At 37.7% G+C, this 24,948-nt stretch overlaps 2 protein-coding genes across 4 annotated transcripts in view; one reads left to right on the forward strand and one right to left on the reverse strand.

The window, feature by feature from the left end:
* The first annotated feature begins 74 nt into the window (after positions 1-74).
* Positions 75-19,469, forward strand: UBR7 (ubiquitin protein ligase E3 component n-recognin 7). Its single transcript, XM_032233445.1, has 11 exons — positions 75-409; positions 1,949-2,082; positions 4,331-4,391; positions 5,962-6,057; positions 7,022-7,075; positions 8,587-8,692; positions 10,782-10,948; positions 12,078-12,206; positions 13,946-14,108; positions 15,534-15,595; positions 16,873-19,469. Exons 1-11 carry the CDS (start codon positions 203-205, stop codon positions 16,963-16,965), a joined length of 1,272 nt encoding a protein of 423 aa, XP_032089336.1. The 5' UTR covers positions 75-202; the 3' UTR covers positions 16,966-19,469.
* Positions 17,609-24,948, reverse strand: part of BTBD7 (BTB domain containing 7) — an 89,890-nt gene continuing 82,550 nt past the window's right edge. Inside the window, exons 11-12 of one of the 3 annotated variants that reach the window (XR_004256654.1) lie at positions 22,496-24,143; positions 17,609-20,184 (exon numbers count right to left, since the gene is read on the reverse strand). Coding sequence is in view for 2 of the 3 variants with exons in the window: in XM_032233421.1 (XP_032089312.1) it covers positions 23,346-24,143 (798 nt within the window). In the remaining variant the exon portion in view is untranslated. Of the gene's footprint in view, positions 24,144-24,948 lie in introns of all 3 variants that reach the window. The other 2 variants (XM_032233434.1, XM_032233421.1) reach the window with 2 other exon arrangements.

Consider the following 24,948-nt stretch of genomic DNA (forward strand, 5'->3'; position numbering starts at 1 on the left):
TGTCTCCGCCTCCGTCCGCCTTTGCGATTGGCTACCCCCGTTCACGTGCAGGCGGCCCGTTTGTTCTCCCGCCGCGACTTGTTTTTCCGCTTCCGGTATACGCGGAAGCGTCGCCTGTGCGGCGGATTTGCGTTTTCCCGCCTTTTCCTCCTCCGCCTCAGGCTTTTTACGACGGAGCGAGGAAAGAAGCGACTTCAGGGAGATGGAAAGGGCGAGGGCTGATTCTGGCGCTCCAGAAGAGGATGGCGGCAACGACAGCAACACTTCCACAGGCGGCGAAGAGGGCGACAGGAACGCCGAGGAGCCTGTCGTGTCGCTAGCCGAGGTGCTGGCCGAAAGCGAGGAGCTGGAGAACGAAGCGCGCGCCGTGCTGGGCGGGAGCGACCACGAGCGCTGCAGTTACTCTCAGGTGAGAGACGAGGGCGGGCCTGGCTGAGCCCGGCTGGGTGGAAGGACTGCTTCTCCAAGCCGCTTCAGAAAGCTTCCTCAACCTCTGGCCTTCAGTTATAGAACAGAATAGAATTCTTTATTGGCCAAGTGTAATTGGACACACAAGGAATTTGTCTTTGGTCCATATGCTCTCTGTACATAAAAAGACAAGATACATTCGTCAAGAATCATAAGGTACAACACTTAATGATAGTCATAGGATACAAATATGCAATCGGGAAACAATAGCAATATAAATTTTAAGGATACAAGCAACAAAGTTACAGTCATGCAGTCGTAAGTGAGAGGAGATGGGTTTGTTGTTTGTTTATTGGATTTATATGGGTGATAAGAACAGAGAGGAGACTAATAGTAATAGTCATGCAGCCTTAGTGAATAGCATGACAGTGATGAGGGAATTATTTGTTTAGCAGAATGATGGCATTCAGGGAAAAAACTGTTGTGTCTAGTTGTCTTGATGTGCATGTTGGACTTACTTTTTGTGTCAGACTTGCTCACCCCACCCCCCATTCAGCTCTGTCAGATTATTGAAGATTGCTTGGACAAGTCCCTGCATATATATATGGGTAGCCCTCAACTTAGAACAGTTCACTTAGTGACCGTTCACAGTTACAACGGCACTGAAAAAAGTGACATATGACCATTTTCACGCTTATGACCATTGCAGCACCCCCATGGTCACATGATTTACATTTGGAGTCTTGACAACTGATTCACATTTATGATGGTTGCAGTGTCCTGTGGTCATGGCCTTTTGGGACCTTCTGACAGGCAAAGTCAACGGGGAAACCAGATTCACTTTAACAGCTGTGTTACTAATTTTAACAACTGTGGTGTTTCACTTAAGTGTGCTGAGAAAAGTCGTAAAATGGGACAAACTCACTTAAATGTTTCACTTAGCAACATCAATTTTGGGCTGAATTGTCGTACCTCAAGGACTACCTGTATTGCCATCGCTTATGAGAATTGCGAAATTTAGGGAGTGGTTTACCATTGTCTCTTTTTTTAGGTCGATAACTAGCCCAAAGTCATCCAGCTGGCTGGCGCTTAAGGCAAGATTAGAATTCATAGCCTTCCAATTTCTAACCTTAACACTATACAAAATTGGCTCTTTAAAGCTGACATCAACTAAGAAGATCTTGTCACTTTTTTGATCAGTAGGTTTCGGTTTTTTGTATAGCTCCTTAGCAATAAGAATAGAAGCAGTCTTATCTCTGTCAGATAAACAATTTCCATGGTATTATTACTTGCTGTTTATCTACTTGTGTAAATGGAAATTAGTTATAATCACTTATTCCTGATTGAATTAGGTGTAAGGTAAATATAATGACCTATGTTTTAGGATGTGGTTACTTAAGGATTCTGTTAAACTTCCAGTAAGAATAAAACTATTTAACTTCTAGGATTCAGGTTTGTTGTCTTAAGATTTCTCTGCAAAGGCAAAATCGTAACATGTACTTTCTCTAACTATTTCATTATTTTGCTCTCGTCTTTCCAGGGTGCTGTAAAGAGGCAGGCATTGTATGCCTGCAGTACATGTACACCAGCAGGTGAAGAACCAGCAGGGATTTGTTTAGCATGCAGCTATGAATGCCATGGCTCTCACAAGTTATTCGAGTTATATACAAAAAGGTAAGCCAAGAGAAAATAAATTCATTTTTAGGCCAGTTTATCAGTCTTCAGCAATTTAAACTGGTTCTCGACTTATAACCATAGTTGGGACTGGAACTTTGATCACTAAGCGATGTCATTATGTGAAACATTACATGACTACACTGTTTAGTGATGGCAGTTCCATTAGACCAAGTAACATTTGTTAGGCTAGGATAGTACTATGGTTAGATGAGGATCTCACACTTATGCCCTGCAACACTCACTTCACTTCAACTCGCCTCATCATTCTCCCCTTTTGGGTGCCTCACACTCCATTTCATAGCTTTGATGCCACCATGGCGTACAAGTGACCATTGCTATCTTTCTTCTGTTGGTGGCCAGGTGCTGGGTGAAAGTACAGCCTGGGATGCATACAGTGGGGGAAGGAAGAGGTGGTGGCAGTTCCCTGGGCAAAGGTGGATGCTGTGTGGGGTGTGCTGTTTGGATCAGAGGAAGGAGGAGAGACACATGCTTCAGAAAGGCACAGCAAACATTCTGCAGCTTGTGTTGCAAATGCTCCTTGAAAATGGGTCTGCAGGCTTTAGCAAGAGATAGAAGAAAACCTAGTGCTTACCCACAGGCTGTTTGTTTGCTCTTGATCCAACTTTCTTCCTCAAAAGTCGACTAAATTCAGGGGACAGGGCGAATGCTCTATCTGGGAGTCAGGCATGCTGAATGCTTCAACCAATCAGAAGGTGAATAGTACATGATGCCAGCCAATCATGGAGAGGTGCCTGAAAACTGTCCTGTTTAAACTGGCTTGTTTATCTCTATGAGAGCAACCAGTCAGTAAGCATTTGAGTTAGGCATTGCAGAGAAGAAAACAATATATTCCCAACACAAAATTTCTGCATCAGCCCTGCATTCTCTGTTGTGTTTTGTATCTTTTCTTGTTTTCCTGCTTGTGAATGTTGAGTCTTTTCTTTGCAGATATTGACTAGGAAAAATTAGTCCCCCTCACGTGTGTGTGGCAAAGGCAGTGCTATGAGCCACAAGGAAGATGGGGCACAAGCTTTTAAGCCTTAATTGAAGCATATAAAAGGACCCTAAATGTTTGGTATCCCAGCACCCACAAAAATACCTATACTGCTACATCAGTAGGCCTGGGATATCTAAGCAACCCAGTTCCTCTTCTGTGGCGTCCAGAGCCATCAGCCCTTCAGTAGTCCTAGTAGTAGTAGATTGTGAGCCACAAGTATTGCCAGCCAAGGCAGTATAGCATATGCTCTGAGCCAGAATGTATGGGTGGGTTCTATTGGAACAATCTTCAGCGCATGTGGCAGGGGAAGTGCTAGTGGTCATGTGGTGAGAAAGGCGTGGCTGGTTTGTGGTTCTGGGGCCCATCTGCTTCCACCATTCTGGAGGGCTTATGTTCCCAGGCACCATGCAAGAGGTCCCTTGCAACTTAGATATCCTAGTTCCCACAAAGATGCCCACATACTACCATATGCACTGGGTGCTAGGATTCGTAGACAGTGAGGCTCTTCTTGTATGCCTCAATCAAGGCTTAAAAGCCAGCAGCTGTGCCCCATCTTCCTTGTAGCCTTTGCCACATGCACAGAGGGATTCCTTTATTTTTCCTTTTTGGTATTTGCAAAGAGGGAAAAAGAAAGGATACAAAACACAGAGTGCAGGAAATACATGATGGAGTGCAAGGCACCCAAAAGGGCAGAGATGGAGGAAAAATAAGTGGGACTGAATTTTGATCATGTGGCCTTGGGGATGCTGCAACAAATGGTTGTTAATCGACGATTCTCTAACTCAATATAATACAATTGCTTTTTTAAACAGAAGACAAAACATACCTTTGTGACACTTTATTAGAAAAAGATTTATTGGACTCAAAATATTATTACATCAGAGTATTTTAAAAGTGATATGCTTGAGTAAATAAATTTAATTTTCAAGTGCCTAATTTCAAGCTAGGGAAGAGTAGACTACACTTCACTACAAAATATAACCACAATATATAGTTCTCTGGGTTAAAGAGTTGTTTTGAAAACTTTATGATGTATTTAGGACTATAACTGAAATTAGTTGTGTAAATACTTATATAAACACTTATTTTGGTTTGAAAAAAATGGACTGAATATAATTTGATAATTATAATTTAATAATTTTTGAAGATGTTTTCCATCCCATATGAATATAGTTTGTAAATGGCTTGCTTTAAGTGTAGGAAGGTCATGACACAAGCATCTTTCAGAATTTTCCCTTTCCTCCCCAGAAACTTTCGCTGTGATTGTGGAAACAGCAAGTTCAAAAATCTGAAATGCAAACTACACCCTGTAAGTATAAATATTAAGTTTACATTTGAGAGAAAAGTGGTAGCTAAAATTATTTATCTGGTTTCAATTTGAAATTATGAAAAGTTTTGTGTAATGAAAGTCCAGTTGGAGGTTGCAAGAGAAATCTAAGCAGCTGGAATTACTGCCAAAACAAGAGCATAGAGATGACCTTTTCATAGTCCCTCATGCTTTACTCACTTCGCAAATAGACTATACATGGGACTGCCCTTGAAGCTACAATTAGCAATAGCAATAGCAGTAGACTTATATACCGCTTCATAGGGCTTTCAGCCCTCTCTAAGCGGTTTACAGAGAGTCAGCATATTGCCCCCAACAATCTGGGTCCTCATTTTACCCACCTCGGACAATTAGTCTAGAATGCAGCAAATGAGTAATTATGTGCAGGCTTTATTCATTCATACAACAGCCACTTCAAGATCTGCACTGCTTGTCACTTGATTTCTGGGACTTGGGACATCTTACTCCCTTAATCTCTGCTGGCCCACTTAAAACAGGAAAAAATGGGCTCCTTCCAGATTCCCTCTTTCAAAAAATCTATAGGATTCTCAGAAGCAGACTTTTTTTCTTTCTCTCTGGAATAGATCCTCTAGAGAATTGCCTTGCCTTATGTCAGAGTGTGCACATGTCTGTCATGTGTATCAACCCAGGAGTAAGTACAGTCAACAGTGGTTTGTATCAAATAGTGGTTTTTAATCTACAATACGAATATAGGAATACTATACATACACATGCTACAAGCAGTATCTAAACAAACAGCAATTACAGCAGGGAAAAACGCAATGAATCAACCAACACTCCAGCAGGACCACCTCTTATTACACAGGCTCTTAAAGGGATAACAACCAAAGACCCTGCTGACTCATTCCCCTCATTGCATCAACTGGTCAGCTCTTAAATTATTACCTTGACATCTTATATTACTGGAAGTCAATAGAATCCTGGTTATTTCAACAGGCCTTTAGGGGGAGTTGGTTTCAGGATTCTTCCTACGTAATAGTATAAATTATATGGGTTTATGAGTCAACTGCATAGGAATAATTCCTTATGTAATATTTATTGTTTGGCCCCTTTCTTTGTTGTTTAAACATGTTAATGTGTGGTAGAATTGTAAGCTACTCAATCAAATGACAATTTCAGCAGTATATCAGTCTAGTAAAATAGCAAATGAAAGCAAATTCAAAAAGTTGCTGCATGTTCTTCTTAATACATATTACAGTTAACTTTGGGCCAGTCATCTCTCTCAGCCCAACCCATCTCAGGGTTATTATTGTGGAGAAAATAAGAAGAGGAAAGTATGTTGTATATATTCTCCACCTTGAGTTAGTTATAAAAATAGTAAAGGTAGGAGCGCCTGCTAACTTTAGTTGGAAGATCTAATTTTATTTTATACAGTATTCGAATCTGACTTCATCAAGGACAGTTGATAAGCGTTATTGCCTTTTTCTGTGATTATTGAAGTAGGATGCACAGAGTAAATAAAGCTTTTTATATAATTTCTTTTTGATTTATCTTCTATTTAAGGTATTGTCTTGCTTTTTTTTTTTTCAAGGAAAAGGCAACAGTGAATCCAGGAAATAAATATAATGATAATTTCTATGGATTATATTGTATTTGTAAAAGACCTTACCCAGACCCTGATGATGAGGTAAATTATATTGTAGTGATATATAAAAGATGCAAATGCAGTTCATAAAATGTAATAAATTTATCACCTTTTCTTTTTTCAAGTGAAAAACCAGGAATTTTTCATGTACAATTGAAAAATAAAAGACCACTATTGTTTTATGCTTTGGATATTAGAAATAAGTCATTCTTAGACAAATTAGATCCAGGAGGCTATCTTATCTTTAAATATACTTCCTGTTCTGAGCCTTTAATAAAAAAAAGACAGATATTATCTCTCAGAAATTTTATTTTCATTAAATTGATCACGCAGTAGTTTGAATATCTGTTATGTGTACTTTGTCCCAGGAATATTGAATAAGCTACATGTGATATAGAAATGTATATCTTTTTCCCAATGTGTATAACTCTGAAAAATTATTTTAAAAATTTAGAGCTGTTCTAAATACATTTCAGAACAATATAAATGCAAGTATCTACAAGGTTAGAAAGAAATAGTCATTAGAGATTTTTTGTCTGGTGAGTTGGGCTTACTGCTCATTCACTTTTTCAGTGTTCAAAGTTAAAAGTGGAATGAATATTGTTCAATGACATGAAACTTTAATGACATGAAACTTTAAACAAACCCTTTTGAACTGGATGTAGCAATGTGTTGACAGTATACATCAAGGGGTCCCAATCTTTTCTATGCCCCATACCTCTAGAATGCTTCTGGTATATTCTCACACCCCTTAAAAATAATTATATGCATATAACTATACATATACACTATAATTTTGAAACTTCTAAACCCATGTTTTCACACCCTGGAATATCGTCTCTTATCCCCAGTTGGGAACCCCTGGTATAGATAATTATATATGAGAATGCCAACTCAAGCTAAACAGATAGTAGCAGTACATGTTCTCTGTAATTTCAAAGACCCCTTTCTGAAGAGTTGAAGTAATAGTATATTTTGTAATATAGTACTATGACTCTATCTTTAGATTCCAGATGAAATGATCCAGTGCATAGTTTGTGAAGATTGGTTTCATGGAAGAGTAAGTAAATGTAATTTGCAAAAACAGCTTTTTATTACAGCTAAATCTTTCAGAAAATAGTTGCATCGATCCTTAAATAAGTGAATTCAGAATTTCAAACCCATAATAGGTGTCCTTATATTTGCGTTAAAAACAATTTTGGTGCTGAAATTATGTTTAAGAAACATTTTAATACTGTGTTTCCCCGAAAACAAGTCAGGTCTTATTTTCTTTTGTCCCAGAAATATGGTCTTGGGCTTATATAGGGGGAGGGCTTATTATTTTCTGGGGCAGATGAGAAGCGAGGTGCTCCTTTTACCTTTCCACTTCTGTTGCATTCCTCGCCATTGTGTCCAGGGAAGCCACTGGTAAAAAAAACCCCTTCTCACAAGTTCAATCAAACTTCTTGAAGTCGCGAGAAGTTTTTTTTTTTACCAGGGGCTTCCCTGGACACAATGGCAAGGAACACAATGAACCTGGAAAGGTAAGAGGCGCGCCTCGTGGCCCAACACCGCCCACCTCGCCCAATGATAAAGGCAGCTTGCCTGGTTCCCTTCCCCACTGTCCCTTTAGCCAGGGGTGGCAGGTGGTGGTGGGAGAAGTGAGGTGCGCCTCTTACCTTTCCAGGTCCGTTGCGTTCCTCGCCCTTTCGTCCAATGAATCCCCTTGTAAAAAAAAACCTTGAGTTCAGCTCGCGAGGTTTTTTTACAAGGGGCTTCAATGGATGAAAGAGCGAGGAACACAGTGGAGCTGTCAGTCTCTGGTAGCGCTAGGACACGCGTGTCGCTTCTCCCCCACCCACCTCCTTGCTAAAGGGACGGCGGGGAAGGAAACCAGGCAGGCTGCCTTTACCATTGGGGCGAAGTGGGCAGTGTTGGGCCACGAGGCGTACCTCTTACCTTTCCAGGTCCGTTGCGTTCCTTGCCCTTTCATCCAGTGGAGCCTCTTGTAAAAAAAACCTTGCGAGCTGAACTCATGAGGTTGCACGAGAAAGAACAGATGGGAGGGGGTGATCACATTGCTGACCTGCTGCTCTTTTTGCGGTGGGCTCTTTTTGCGCAGAAGGGAAGGGTAGGGGGGTGGAAGCACTTTGCTTTGCCTGCTGCTGTTTTTGTGGCGGGCCCTCTTTTTGCCCCACAAGCTGTACCAGTAGGTGATACAGTGGTAATGGCAGGGACCGTTTGTGCATGCACTTAAATAGTTGGGGATGGCCTTATTTTTTGGGGAGGGCTTATTATGACGCATGCTTTGAAAAGCCCGATTGGGCTTATTAGCAGGGCATGTCTTATTTTTGGGGAAACACGGTAATATGAACTACAGTCTTTTCAAAGAATGATAACTTTGAAAATAAAGCTAATCTTTCAGCAAATGTCTATAGTTCATGCCATATACACTGCATATGTAGACTATAGAAATTCATGAGGAAAAACATAAGCTCTAATTCTGTGATTCATTGTTCTAATTTTAATGAAGAGTCCTGTTGTTTGTCAGTAATACACAATCATTCTGCATTTCCATTTGCTTTTCCCCAGCATCTTGGTGTTGTCCCTCCAGATAGTGGGGATTTTCATGAAATGGTATGTCAGTCTTGCATGGATCACTGCCCTTTCTTGTGGGCATATGCCTCACGGTTAGCAGGTAAGGAAAAATAAAAGTTGTTGTTGAGCTAATGTTTAATCCTGACCAAGTATCATGATTCAGTGAAATTGAAGCTTTTTAATTAGATGCATTAATTTAATTGGCATGAGTGAAATGTGTATTCATCTTGTTGTATTTTATTAATTTAATGCATTGCTTGGGATTAAATATCAAGTTTTTTATGATATGCAATCTAAAATTTTAATACTAAACGTGCCTGCATGGAAAAGAATTCTGTCCTGAAAGTTAAATCTGACCTATTGTTATTACTCAGCTGCTTACTGAGGGTTGAAATGCAGCGAATTCCAAGAAACTGTATTCAGCTGGCAAATATTTTGCTTAAACTCTACTTTATATTCTGTAAAAAAAATTTTTTTAAATTTTTAGTTTATGGTTAGGGAGAAACAATCTTGTAAGAAGTATTCTTATCTAATGGTATCTACAGTCATATAAAAAAGAAAGTGCACCCTCTGAGTTCTATGGTTACATATCAGGTCATAGTAAAAATCATCTGCCCTTAGCAGTTCTTTAAAGTAGGTAAATACAGCCTCAGATGAACAATAACACATTGTATGTTACATCATGTCATTTGTTTCACAAAGAGAAAGCCAAAATGCAGATGCCATGTGTAAAACACTAAGTATGCCATACAACTCAACAGCTTAGTTAGCTGTAACAGCAATAACTTGAAGTAATTGTTTTCTGAATGTGTACTTTCTTTTTCACATGACTGTATGTGAGTACATTTCTTACTTGAGCAACGTTTGTGTAACTCATGATTGGATTATTGGAAGAAAATAAAGATAAGCATTTGTGCTTCTCTAGTGTGGTCCAGCCATGGTGATCTGTGTATAAAATATGTGCAGATAGTCCCCAGTCTTTTTAATTCAGCAAAATATATATATTACTTAAGGGTTAGGGTTAGGAATACTTTTTTCCAAGGCCCTGTGATATTAGATCACAGCTGTGATAGATTTTACTGATTTCTGATGGTTCTGAATATAGTCACCTGGTATCATGTTGTAAAATATTAGGTACAGGCTTATTAAATGATACATTTAAATTTTTATTCAAAAATTACATTTAAAGTTAATGAGCTGTGTTTTGACAATTTTGATGTTAGAATTTGATGTTAGAATTGCAGGAGAACGACTTGGAAACTTAGCTTAAATATTATGCCTGCATAAAACACTAGAAGGTGAAGAGGTGAGGTAGTTGTCCAATACAGTAGCTTAATTGTCATGGAGCGGGGGGGGGGGGATTATATTCTATTGAGAAATTGGACACTATTATTAAAATAAAAGCATGAAAAAATCAGATGCAATTTAACGAAACACCAGTTTCATTATTTTTTCAAAATGTCAGTGACGATAATACGGATACTTGAGGACATAGCATTGAACTAATGCTATATATATATTTATATGGAATATAAAATTTTATATAACTAAATTTGTCCTGCCACCATGACATACTTTTCTTACGTGTAACTTTCACAGACAATTTTTTCACAAAAGCATTGAAATTCTGTGTATTTTCTCTATTAGGAGCAGGGCATAAAATATAGCAATACTGAAAAGTTTGTGAACTCTCTTGATTTTTTAATATTTTTGCATAAATATAACCAAAATAATATAAATTTAACCAATGTGAAAGTTATTGCTGCAGTTGATATGGATTGTGTTGCACAAGTCCTAATGCTAGATAAGGGGGACCCAATTAAACAAGTTCTAGTTCATTGATTTATTGAGAAAAATGATCAAAAACTATATTTGGATATTCAAATATTTGGATATACAATATTGAAAATTCAAAAGATTTTGCAAACTTTTATACATCTCTGTATGTTCAGTAGCCTACACTTCATTAAAAGTTATGGATTATTATTTGTAATTGCAATACTTTTATTAAAATATCTTTTTGGAGATAGAATATAAATGATCATGTTATGTGACATGTTTCCTTTTTAGCAAGATTAGTTTGATTGTTTACATTGATATTTAATTATGCAAAATTATTTTAGCTAATTGAGGTAGAAATAGCATTTACTATACTCATTCTAAAAGGTCTAGGTGTCTATTTCTTGTAGTTCCAACTGTGACCAAAGTTATTGCTGCAGCTGATGATGGAACTGTGTTGAATGTTGAAGAAACTGAAGTAATCAAAAATGAAAACAGTGTAGATCAAATGAAGACTGAGGATAAAATAATACAAATTAATGAACCGTCTACCAGTTCTGGCAATAAATGTTCAGTGGTAAGACCTGTGTTTCTTGTTTTACACCATATTATTAAAAGCTATAATTCTGGGCTCATGATATTCCTGGCTACATCATTGCCATAATATGTATTGAGTCATGTAGCCTACTCTAATTTATGAGAGTTTGTTGTAGTAGTTAAGGCCCTGGACTAGAAACCGAGAGATCATGAATTCTAATCGTGCCTTAGGCATGAAGCCAGCTGAGTGACTTTGGGCCAGTCTTTCAGCCCTAGGAAGCAGGCAGTGGCAAATGACTGCTGGAAATCTTGCCAAGGAAACTGCAAGGACTAATTCAGTCAGTTACCAAGAGGCAAGACTGACTTGAAGGCATCCGCCACCCCCCAAAAGTAATTTATAGAAACCCGTGATGCTGCCTGCAGAAGAATAGAATTATAGCATTTAGGTTTATAAATCTCACCCCATACATTATTATCTTTTTTTTCATGGTTTTAACTCAAAACTATGAGAAGGTTTCTGTTAAGCATAGTTAGCTGAATACATTTACAAACTCTTCTGATGTGTAATATGCCTTTCTGAAATCGTGACCCGTCAAAAACGCGTTCCACAAAAGCGCGGTCGACGAAATCGCGTATGTGACGTCATCACAACGCGACGAAAAAGATCGAAAAATTGAAATAAAAATTAAATTACAGCAAGCCGATTCACATAAAGGTAAGGGTTAGGTTAAGGGTTAGGGTTAGGTTAAGGGTTAGGGTTAGAGCGTTAGCGTTACGTTTAGCGTTAGGTTAAGGGTTAGCGTTAGGTTTTTCGTTACGTTAAGGGTTAGGTTAAGGGTTAGGTTTAGGGTTAGGTTTGGGGGGTTTAGGGGAAGGTTTCAGCTTTATTTTTACATTTTTCGATCTTTTTCAATCTTTTCCGTCGCGCTGTGATGACGTCACATGCGCGCTTTCGTCGACCGCGGTTTTGTCCTCCGCGGTTTTGTGGTACAACCGTATGCAGTTCTTCACTTTCACATTGATATAACTAATTTCAGAAGGTTATATCAATGTGAAAGTGAAGAACTGCATACTACTATACTGTAAACAGTAAATCTGGAGGACTAAGCAAAATGGAATGAGCAAAGAATAAGGAAACTAAATAACATTGGTAACATATTTTATTGCAGCCAGTTAAGAAGGAAATACCAGTGTGCAAGCTGCAAGAACTTCAAGCCAAGCAGAACCTGAAGCAAAATACATCCACCTTCTGGCCACACAACTGGAGAAGCAAATTGTGCACCTGCAAAGAATGTGTGGTATGCATTTTTAAATTGCCCTATCTGTTGTGGCCCAGCAGGATCCAATTGAGCTGCTGATGGACTTGGATAGCGAGGAACCATATGAGTTTGCCATGGAAGATGTGGAGGACCCTGGGCAGGGTTCAGGCTCAGAGCAGGGACCAGAAAGGCTGGTTGGTCACCAGGAGGCGCCTGAGGCATGGAGCATTGGGGAGATCAAAGGCAGTTTGTCCCTGATGCTAGATTACGAAGGGCTGAGAAACGGAAGTAGCAACTCCGCAGGCTGTCTCATAGACGATAATTATGCACAGGTGGTTGTGCCTGGGCCCCTCCCAAGAGGGTTTATAAGTGAGGCGTTGGGAGGGGACATTTACAGGAAACAACCGTTCGAACTAGTATTGAAAAAATCTGTATTCTAGCCGTGTCTTGTGGAATTATCTGTGTTGCTTTCTTGGAGCTTCTGGCTTGCTGCCAACCTATCATCTTGAACATGAGTTTGCCTGGGCCTTCAGCCAAAGGATTTGTTATCGCATTCATTAAATAGTGGCAAACAGCCAAGCCCGTGTTTTGGTTTAATCACAGGCCGGGGGTGGTGGTGTCAGAATACCTATCTATGTGTTCTAGAAGAATCTATAGTTCCTTTCTGAAACAATTGCACGTTGCTCTGTGTTGATGTAGTTGAATTTATTTTTTCAACACTTAAATAACAATAACACTTAGACTTATATACCATTTCACAGTGCTTACAGCACTCTCTGAGCTAGCATATTGCTTCCAACAATCTGGGTCCTCATTTTACCGATCTCTGAAGAATGTAGGGCTGAGTCAACCTTGAGCTGGTGAGAATCGAACTATTGGCAGGTGGCAGAAATAGCCTGAAATACGTCATTGTAACCACTGTGCTATCACATCTCCTGGTGGGACTGCTCTTTCATTTTTTCCCCTAGGGGAGCTGTTTCTACTTGAGAAGGAGAGGCTATGTTTATAATTTTATGTCTACCATTTTTAAAAGATTTTTTTAAATGCCACCTTTATTTTTTATAAATAACTCAAAGTGGCAAACATATCTAATCCTCTTTCTTCCTCCTATTTTTGCTGCAAGAACAAACCTGTGGGCTGGGCTGGGCTTGAGAGAGAGTGACTGTTCCAAGTCACCCAGCTAGCTTTTATGCCTAAACTAGAACTCACTATCCTGTTTTCTAGGTCAGCACCTTAACACTAGATCAAACTGGCTCTCAGTTCATCTTAAATTCATTGTCTTCTTTTTTGGAAGATAAAAAAAAAACTGGCAGCAAAAATTGAGACAATGTAAAATATTTTACACTCCGTAGGGTATTTCTTTATAATTAATATATTAGAAAAATATGAGTGTTTGCGTTTTGTACTGTTATTTGAAAATCTACAGAGAGATTTGTCCCTATAAAATTTTATGAAAAAGCGGGGGGGGGGGGGGGGGGGGAAGAAATATTGTGTGTAGGGATTTTTGACAATTCATACCTTTATTGTAGAGCCACAATTGTATGTTTCTCCATTCATAAGCTTGGCGTTGTTTTGAATTGCTTAGGTTCCTTTGTCACAAAGCTATTTTCTTCCCATCTCACTTCATTTTTACACTATTTTTAAAGATATTTATATGCTCTCGTGTGCAATTACTACTTTTTAAAGAAATGAATTTGAAAGTAGTTTGCTTCTATTTTGGATTCATAAAATATTTTATAGATACACATGTACAGTGAAAATAATTTCTTACTCTTCAGAAAATGTATTCTGATATGGGAGTCCCATTCCTAACAGATGAATGTGATACTGTCTTGGCTTATGAAAATAAAGGGACAAATGACCAAGAAGCAGATAGAAGAGATCCTCTAATGGACACACTTAACAGTATGAACAGAGTACAGCAGGTAGAACTCATCTGTGGTAAGTAATTAAAATAAAAGAGAAGTACCGTAGTTTTTGGAATATAGGACGCACCAGAGTATAAGACACAGCAAGTTTCTGAAGAGGAAGCTAAAAAAAAAGTTTTGGCACTCTGCAAACCTCCCAAAAATGGCCCGTTTTTTGCAAAACAGGTCCTGTTTTTTTTCCAAAAAGGGCATGAATAGCCCTTAGGTGGTTTGTAGACGGGGGGTGGGTGGGGAGGGGGGGAGCAAAAACAAGCAAAAAAATGGCCCGTTTTTTGTCACAAAAAAGGCATGGATAGCCTTTAGGAAGCTTACAGAATGCTGCTGGGGGGGCAAAAAACAGGCCGTTTTTCGCTCATTTCTGCCTTCCCCAACCCCCAGGAGCTTTCTGAAAGCCTCCTACAAGCTAAGCACGGCAGAGTTTCAGGGGGCAAAAAATGTTGTATTCAGTGTATAAGACGCACCTAGATTTTCAGCCTCTTTTTTGAGTGAAAAAAGTGTGTCTTATACTCCGAAAAATATGGTAGTCTGAAAAGCATCTCACTTTTTGTATGAAAATAGAATTGGGAGAGAGGGCTTTTTCAATTGATGCCCTAAAACATTTTTATTAATTGGAGGCTGGAAAAAATCAGCCCACAAAAATCTCATACAGTATTGTTTATAATAGTTAACTAAGTTAGAATGTTGGCTTAGATTTATTGAGTCAGAAGAAAATTCCATTGACTTTACTGAGTCTTTCGCTTGAGTAAGAATTTATAGGATTGTCCCTGTAGGATACTGTCAGCAGCAATCTATCATAAATGTCTAAATTAGATAAGCTAAGTCCTTGAGCAATAAGGAGTATGGATGTTTTTAAATTATTTATAAACCAATAACCTGGGCTTATATTTTGACACATATAATATATATGTGGCACATATAATATAATATATTTTAAATATAAAAAATATAGGGAGATAGAGGGGCAGTATAAAATAGCTCAGTGGCTAAGATGCTGAGCTTGTCGATCAGAATGTCGGCAGTTCAGTGGTTTGAATCCCTAGGACCACAACGGAGTGAGCTCCCGTTACTTGTCCCATCTTCTGCCAACCTAGCAGTTTGAAAGCATATAAAAATGCAAGTAGAAAAATAGGAACCACCTTTGGTGGGAAGGTAACAGCGTTCCATGCGCCTTCGGTGTTTAGTCATACCAGCCACATGACTATAGAGACATCTTCAGCTGGCTCTTCAGCTTTGAAACAGATGAGCACCACCCCCTAGAGTCGGGAATGACTAGCACATATGTGCGAGGGGAACCTTTACCTTTACCTATAAATGTAGTATAGTTTAAGCAGTACTGGGGGGGATGGGATATCTTTGAAGCTGATTGACAAGCTGCAAAGGATAAAAAAACCTAATATAAATACACGGCTACAATAAAATCATTTTTTATTTGGTTCAGAGTACAATGATTTGAAAACAGAATTGACAGACTATTTGAGAAGATTTGCAAATGAAGGAACAGTAAGTATATACCATCTGACACTATTATGAAAATATTATTTGAATAATTTAAAAATAAAGCATAAATAAAGTACCTGTGCCACTTTGACGAGACTGCATATGGATTTTCAGTTGTATAAGATAGATAACACCATTAGGGCCGTTTTTCATACTGACATCCCCATATAATTTATATTAATACTGATCACCTGGAACATGCGAGTCTTAAGCTCTTTAAATAAACTGTTTCTCCAGCGCTTTCCCCACTTTTCCTCCTTAAGAGCCAAGCAGGGATGTACTACCAGTAATCTAGAGCATGGATAAGATGTATCCCAGGGTAGGCAAAAAGATTAAATTTCCAACTCAATAACTTCAATAAAGATTTCTATAGGGAAAAATAAAAAATGGTCACTTGCTAATTAAAATAATACAGAAACATAGTTTCTTAAAGAGTAATTCCATAACTCCACAGCACCTTCTGGTCTTCACTCTCTGCCAACTGCTTGAAGCCAAAACTTATTGAGCAGTTCCAGGACCTTGGAGTAGCTTCCAAGGTGGGAAATTCAAGCTGACCAATCAGATTTTAGATGACCATGACCAAATTGCCCAGTTTTAGTAATTTTCTACAATATAATGTTTGGAATAATGCTGTTACTAATCAGATTGACGATAGTTTGGTCTGAATATGCCTAGCTGTTTCCTTTGTTAAAGCTGTGGTCTGAAAATGGGGAAGATAAGCTTGAACGTCTCTCAACTAGCCATAGATAATTATGAAAGTATACAACAGGGGTCCTCAAACTACGGCTCATGAGCCATATACGGCCCACCGAAGCCATTAATCCAACCCTCACAGGACCACGAGGCTGCCCTTCCCACATTGCCCTGCCCACACTTCGGCCCCCACACTTCGGCCAAGTGCAGGACTTACCTTCACAAGCCCCACAGGCTGGAACTGGAAGGTAAGATCAACATTTTTGGCCTGCAGAATGCTTCCGGAGGCGGAGGAAGTGAAAAACAGGGTGGAAAAACGTCAGCACGCCCTGTTTTTCACCTCCTCCACCTCCAGACGATAATGAGTGAGTACTGGAAGTTTGAGAAGTTTCTCCATCCCTATGATTCTTCTAGGGCTTTAAAATTTTGGTATCACACATGTGAATATTTATTATTTTGGTTAGATTGGTGCATTTGACTAAACTGCATTCTTAAACATCTAAATATAATTATGCAAAGATCAGTGAAATGTTTTATAATTCAACATAGATACTACCATCCTGTTTTTGTTTTCTTTTTGTTAACAGGTTGTTAAACGAGAGGACATTCAGCAATTTTTTGAAGAATTTCAGTCCCGAAAGAGGAGGAGGGTAGATCAGATGCAGTACTACTGCAGCTAGACTAGATTGGAAGTCTTAAGAGACTACATCTACAACTGTCTCTGCTAAATTCTGGGGTTTCTGTCCCAATTTAAATCTAGCTTCTTGTTCATCTTGATTTGTATCCTAGAAGGCTGAGTTTATTATTTGCAGCCGCATACATACACCAATTTTCTAGTAACTATGCTGAGAAGTGAAATGATCATGGATTCACTTGTGTCAAAGGAAGGGCTGGTTAGTTTTAAGAAGATACCTACTTAGAAACTATACTGATTGCCTCTGAAGATAATATGGGTGACAACAATCTTTTTTATGACTTAAAAGAAAAACCTAGATAAAGGTCTTAATGAATTAGCATTCAGGTTCAGGGTCAAGGTACTTGTTTCTTAAAAACTTATTTAAATACAAGATTTCATATCTGCTTGGTTTTAGGACATTCATTATGGTATATTCTGCTAGTTGTTGCTGTTAAAAAGCCAATTTGGATCTTTATATGGCTTGCTGAATTTAGTTGAAGTACAACTTTTAGCTAAAATTAGACATTCATTATTGTTGAATGAATATGACTGAGGCCAGTGTGTGTATTATAAACAGCTGTTAACTGGTAGGCAATGATAGTGCAGAGGTTTAGTGATATTACCAATATGTTTTAATTGATTGCCAGCACAGAATGTATAAATTGGTTTTTGGTCATAATTATCAGGTTAATCTATTGACTTTTTAAGACTGACATAATGTAATTGCAACTGAAACTGACATAATGTAATTGCAAATGTTTGGAAGAGCAGCCTACAAAGCTATTTACCAAACTGTAAAATATGGCTGTGATCTTTTGTAATTATGTTAGAGAATACAAATCCTTAATACTGAAAAGAATGTTTAAAACATCATTTAAGAACATCTATTTTTTATTGGTTATATTTAATACCTAACTACTAGAAATTCACAGCAATCATGCTGTATTACCAATACTTCAATAAAATGGTATTTTAATTTAAAAGTTGATGAGTGTTGTAAAGGCTAGTTCTAAACATTTAAACCTGAAAGCACATTATGCATTTACTCATCTAGTAGGATGTCCATTCCCCCCCCCCTCCATTCCCCCATCACAGAAAATGTTGGCTGTTCATGGGCTATGATTTTTCTCATTATATTTTAAATTAATTAAGAGTCACTGCTATAGCCATAAGATGTGGTTCTCTTGAGTGCTGTGTGGCTTTATATTGCTGTTAGAATGGTATGAAAAATAACCAACAGTGCATTAGAAATAATAAGCAATTGTCTTACATAATTAGATAATTTTTTAAAGAATGAATGATGCAGTTTGGTAAGTATGCATTGAAGAAGCGTTAGCAGGCAGTGTGTTTCAATTTCAGCAATCTTTGTTGACATAAGGAGAGCCCTCCAAATATTGCCAAGCTGCAATTTGCTACGTGTTTTTACTCCTGACAAATATAATAGGACAGAAGGAAATGAAAATCTATCCCTGCTGGAGAGCAATACCAAACAGAAATTACCCCAATAAACTTGAAGTATAACTGGTTTAGGATGTTAAAGTGCCAAATGATTGTCTTTTCTATTCTAACCAGTAAGGAATCTGAAAGTCCACATAAATCAACTGTTAGATCCAAGCAAACTAATATAATTCAATTAATTGATCAATTAGATTATAACCAATTGATGTTCAATAAATCTGTAATTGATCAATTTAATTAGGTAATTACCTTTCTAAAGAACAGATAACCTATATCAGCACATGCAAAAAATTTCACACAAAGTATGAGACTCTAAATCCTGGATATGCTAATTTGTTATGTCATCCTTTCTTGAGGTGAAGTATAATCAGTGGTGACATAATAGTAGGATAATTCATAGAAAGGAAAATGCTTTGTTCCAAACCATCACATTCCAGAAATTCTGCTAAGCCATTGAGATCAGCTATAGTTGATCAGGGACAAAAGCCTCAGTAATGTATGAATTTGCACTAAAACAAAATCTAAATTTGCGGCAAGAGTTTTATGAATATACTGAAAAAGTTAGATTGTCACCTTACCTATATTCTGTGATACACCTACCTCCGTAACCTTCCCAATGATTTGAGAAGACATGCTGGGATCTTTGTCACAGTCTGCTTTTTCTTTTCCTTGCTTCTACCTTTAATGTTCATTATATAGCACTTGAATTGTTTCAAATAAAGATATTGCCTACTGTAATTCAGAGTTTTATTTGTACTTTTAAAGCATGCAGGTCGTGAATATTATCTCAGTGTAGTTGGCCCATTCAAATTAAAAACTCAAAAAGTTTCAAAAACTTAGTTTCATAAAAGCAGAACATTTGTAATGAAAATTATGTTACACTTGTATTTTTTTAGACAAGCCATTTATTTGAAATACCAACTATATGTAGGATAAAGTCGGTGTTAACATGCTTCTCAGCAACAGTAGAAAAATAGAACCAGTGAAAACCTTTTTACAATTATAATGGTACTCAAAAGAGAAATGTATTCTTTTACAATGCATCACACAAGACTAGAATTCAATTCTAGGCGGTACCTAAATAAAAATTCTATTTTTCTTAAAAATAATATGTACAATTGAAGCGTAAACAAATTTTACAAAGTACTGGTTATGCAGGTTGTAGAAAAAACACTTGCATAGGACATGAAGTTGGTTTAAGAAAATTTCTGAGCCTTTAGCATTGAAGGCACTTTATACCAGTAACAGCACAAGAATTTTATCATGGACACTTAACATCTTTCAGAAATACATACAAGTATAGAAACAGATTGGTTTTTAAGCCTTCAGTTTTCCCAACATTCCACAAATATCCATCCACCATATAAACAAACACGCAGTCATTGGAAGTAACTAGAGTAAGAGTGGTATCTTCGGACCTTTTCAAAATAAAACAGAACAGATGGAAATGGTTTATAATATTTCAAGGTAAAAACAAAGGTATTGAAGGAGAAGATATTAGCCCTTTTCCATTCCTTAATAGGCAGAAAAAGACTGAAGACAAGTTCAAATACAAGATACACTAAATGGTTAGCCGGGCAATTTTGCTTTAAGCTTGCAAGGACTACAAGAAGTAGCTTTGTTAGTATTGCAAACAAAAATATTTGTAAACGCATTGGGTGAATGTCAAAATGCCTTTTGTGGCACTTCCCTCTATAGTAGCAGCCCTTTGTCTTCTGAAAAATGCAGCTGATCACACTAGCGAAGCACCATCAGTTCCTTGTGCCTATGAAAGATTTAAAAATTTTCAAAATATTGTACATGCATGGAAATGGATCCCAACTACAGTTTAAAACTCCTTTTTCCTTTGTAGGATGCAGTCAAATCAGTTTTGGTACTGTTACAACAAGATTTAACAATAATCTGAAGCTATTTTATGTTCGTTCAGTAACGATCTCTGCCACTTAACAAATTTATTAAATTTATTTGCCACCCATCTCAAATACAAATGACAGTGGATTTATTCCAATATTTGATTAAGATTTTTTTAATCACTTAAAACTTTGAAAAATGGTATATAATCACTTATTAAAATAATGTTGAAGAGCTGAGATTGATTGTGCATACTGCATTTTGAAGATAAAAGCTTTAAACACATCTCATAGTAAATTATCTCTTAACCAGAATGTAAAAGCAATTTCAATTATGACAAATTCTTTTATTAATTCATTGTTAGGCAAAATTGGTTTAAAAAAAAACACCTTGCATTCCTGATTGACTGGATCACAGATATTTTTAAGAAACGCCTTTTGCAAACACAGGATAAAATCAAGATGACTTTTAAAAAGGGACAGATAGGTAGGATGAAATTCCTTATGCAAAGTCAGTAGAAGAGTTACCTTAAGGTCCACAGATAATTTCACTGAGATGTAATTAAAATACACTAGTAATTAACAAAGCCCAAATGTTGATGGGGATTAATGTTCCATTTATATATGGCCCAGAGGAAAAGGCAATAAGCCAGAATTCTGCAGCCTCTCTAAACTCTTTAGGTCTTCTGCTCAAATGGGAATGTTTAGGCTTAGGTTGTTAAAGAGGTACAACAGCCCTTAGGTCTGCTACAGAATTACCTTCATCTAAAACTTCTGTCAAATGATAGCTTACTTCACTTATGGAGTGTATGTTTTTATGCTTCTCATAAGCTATTCCACAGTAAAAAAAAAAAAAAAAGTAAAATGAATTATCTGAATCAATTCAATAGCTACTATTGAGACTGAACATTTGTGCCTTGGGTTTCTCATCCATACATCCTATCACATTTTTCTAGTAAATTGGCTTTGAGTAGAGTTGGGAAAAAACCCTACTTGAAATAGAATATTAATTAAGAATATTGTTTTGGGAGTGTACAGTACGCAAATCCAGGAAACTATCAGAAGAACCCTATCCGTGATCTCTACAAGACAAAGCAAATATACATAGAAAGATTGAGTTTCATGTTTGAAAAAGGAAATATTTTCAGAAATCATAAGTTTTGGTGTGTGTGAATGTACGCGCGCACGTATGCAAAAGAGGGAGGGAGAGGGTGAGAGGGAGAGAGAGTGCTACTACTGGAGATGATAAAATAATGGGATACTATGTTTATCAGTGCGCAAATTGAAGCAAAGCATCGTTCTTGAAACAAGTTTGACAGAAAACATGTTTAAATTCTGGATCATTAACAAGATGCTCGACAAATGACAAGTGATTATTTTATCCTCAGAGTGTTGTCTTATTACCAAATCAACTTCACAGAATATTTTTTTTTTTCAGTTCACAAAGATGTAACACAACGCTTGAAATTAATGTAGTGTAAACTATCCGGACAAGGTATTCATTCTCATTTCTTTTTAACAGTGTTTCCCCTTAAAGGGTCAGGACTGGGAACTAAAAGATTAGTGGGGACTTTAAAAAAGAGCTCAGAAAATAATTAAAAACACTTAAACAAAATGTACATTTCAACAGTCTCAAGTACAGTATTTAAAAATAGATTTAAGGTTAGCTAACAATGTTAAAAAAAGGTTCAATGTTGCTAAGGTTCAAGTGATGGAAGAGCTGTATTTTATAGAATTAACCACCATATCAAGTCAAGCCTTTGCTAGGTATTACCACACAGTGGTACTGATTTTTTTTTTCCAGTCCATGCAAGAGAAATACGTGGCAAGTACCTGAAACAACTGACTACTGAAATGGCCATTCTTAGTGGCAATAATCTATCCGCCCAGCATCTCTACTTTATGTTCATGAAACCCAAAAGAACCTCCCTTCCAATATTAACCAACTTCAACCAACTCCAAACTATTCAAGAGAGGAATGAAGAAATTAAGTGCTAAACTGTTTATAGCTCATTAAGTTGTAGCCATCTTCAAATATGCTTTCTGACCACAAAAACAAAGTATATATATATAACATTACTAAAACCGCAGCCCTTGATGTCTTCAGAGAGAGAGAAAAGGCAGTAAGCATTCCTCTTGACTTCTCCTCAGAGGGCTGCTCTACCAAATGTAGCATTAACACCCATGTCAAATGCTAAACAATTTTTCTCACCACCTTGTGCTTACCATCTATGTGTTTGTCTAAAATGAAGAACCAGAAAAGCACGGCTACAGAACTGTCACACATGTGAAGCATTCGTCACACTGCAACCAAAGGGCTTAGAAAGTTGTTTCTTCCAAGTTTTCACGCTCCAAAAGGAAAAAAATATTTTCAGAAATCATAACAGACTTGTACTCCTCACTTTCAAAGAAAATCCTGGCCACAGACATTGCTGAGCACTTGCTACATCAGCAGCCTGTGACGTGGTAAACAGAGCATACACGTCAGACTGGATTCTTGTATTAGTGGTAAAGCAGAAAGGTTGCGAACCTAACCAGAGCAGTTTTGTAAGTGTGCTGTTCTTTGGAATTCCTATTGTCATTAAAAAATAAAGACAGATATTTTCACCATCTTGTAAGAAAATACATCTTAAATATGCAAGTATGCAGGTAATGCACACTGAATACCGGGAAATGATTTCTTAAAAAAAAAGACACTCAAAATAGTATGAACATACAGTCCTATAAAATATGACAGTAGAAGTTTAACATACCAATATAAAAATTAATAAAATTAATGTACAGGTGCAAAAAGGCTACCTTTTATTTTTCCTTTTTTAAAGGTGCCAGTTAAAATATATTTTTTTCAGAATTTTAGCAAAAATCTGTTGAAAACATAAACCCTGAAGCAGCATACCAAATAAACTAGGAGCATGCTGTTTCTTAATGAAGCCATGTATATACAAAAATAATAATTAAAAAAAATGATATAGCGGCTGGCATTGGAAAAAACTGGCCTGAGAAAATGTCAGGCCAGGGATTTCAAAGACTGATCTTTCACAAGTCTTAGGCACAGAGAAGTGGAGGTGGATGGTTTTCAGAGGGCAGATTTTTTGTATAGGAAGTCGGGAGACTTTCTTCCTCTACTTACAACCTCTTCTCTTTCCAAATCTACATTTCTCTGGACTTCGCTCTCCAGAGGCTCAGTGTCCACCAATCTCCTGCTAGATGGTTCATCGCGGATTTCTTCCCTGTAGGAAGGCAAGGAAGGTCGACTAGAGGTTAGGCCGTATGTTAAATCCGTTTCCATTTTTGTACGTCCCCTTGCATGAATGGATAGATTCCCAGGGTTCTCCTGGGCAGCCAAAGCCAAGTCCAACCTCTGGGGAGGTTGTTCTAAGACATTGAGGTGTATCGTTTCATTCTTTTGTCTGTGCGAATGCCCTTCTTGGGAAAGTGCATAGTCTCTCCTGGAATCTTCTAGCTTTTTAGGAGAGATGTGATTAGGTAACTGAGTGGTTTTTAAGCCGCTGGGTGATGCTTTATTGTGGCTATATAAATCGGGGCTAAAATAGATACCTTGGGAAGGTGAAGGGGTGTGCCTGGTAAGGGAAGGAGTAGAAGGCCTGCATGCAGCATTCGAGAAATCATAGAAATCGGGATATTCCTGCTGACACTCTCTAGGATCCAGTTTTTGCTCAGCTGAATGTTTCTTCCGTGAACTATGTATGTGCCTTGTCTGAATGCATGAAATGTGCTGAGGTGGTCCTGGTGTAACTTCCAGGACAGGCTCTGTGTCCACTGTAAGCTCTGGCAGCCTCCTGTCCTTCAGAGATATAGTTGACACACCCATTGCAATATCCGGCATCAGTTCATTGAGAACAGGTTGAATACCCTGAAAAAGAGAAAACCAATTACAACTTCTTGTCAGGTTTCCTAAAGATGCCCTAATTGAATCATAATTGATGAGTCAATTTTTAAATACAAAACCAGTGATTTATTAGGAGTTCCATTAGGCAAGATCTGTTCGCAGTGAAGCCTGTGCTTTGCTTGATTTACTTCTGAACTTTATCCCTGTCCCTTCCCTCCCCTCAGTCTGTGACATAGATCACATTCTCCTGTAAGATGCACCCCTCCCAAACCGGCTGCAGTAATCTGAGATCCGACTCCAGTATGCGTGGAATGTACTCCCCCTCCCTGCCTCAAATGACAACGCAGGGAGTTGACACTTGTGCTTGTCATCTAGCTGTTCCAGGACAACTCTGCCCTACAAAAGTCTAACATTACACAGCTAAGAATCTGACATTCAACTTGCCCTGTTTTATACATCATATTGCATTTACTCAGGAACGAAAAGTTGAGGGCTGTTTCAAAACTAAGAAATAATTATTCATAACCTAGGTAGTATTTTATATTGATGCTTCTGCAAGAAATCAAAGGCTCTGATTTGAGCACAAAGAATTCAGGTTTTCTAAGCAAGCAGTTAAAAATTAAAACATGGCTGCCAGCATAATCATATTAATGTAGAAAAGTGAGATAGCCCAAATTCTTACCAAAAATGGACATTTTCATTTACTATATCTGCAATTTGGCAAAGTAATTAAAAAGAACTTATGTTACAAAAAGCTGCAGTGCATCCTGGGTAATGTAGTCCTACTTGCAGGCCTGTCAATTTTGTGTGTTTCCTGTAGCAAAGCATT

Source organism: Thamnophis elegans, chromosome 1, assembly GCF_009769535.1.
Source record: "Thamnophis elegans isolate rThaEle1 chromosome 1, rThaEle1.pri, whole genome shotgun sequence".
In the NCBI taxonomy this organism is placed as follows: Eukaryota; Metazoa; Chordata; class Lepidosauria; order Squamata; family Colubridae; genus Thamnophis; species Thamnophis elegans.

Excerpts from the sequence above, each read along its gene's own strand:
- UBR7 (XM_032233445.1), top strand. The coding sequence starts at position 203 with ATGGAAAGGGCGAGGGCTGATTCTGGCGCTCCAGAAGAGGATGGCGGC. Across the intron at positions 4,392-5,961 it reads TGAAATGCAAACTACACCCT|GAAAAGGCAACAGTGAATCC; the intron begins GTAAGTATAAAT and ends TTTTTTTTCAAG. Across the intron at positions 14,109-15,533 it reads GCAGGTAGAACTCATCTGTG|AGTACAATGATTTGAAAACA; the intron begins GTAAGTAATTAA and ends TATTTGGTTCAG.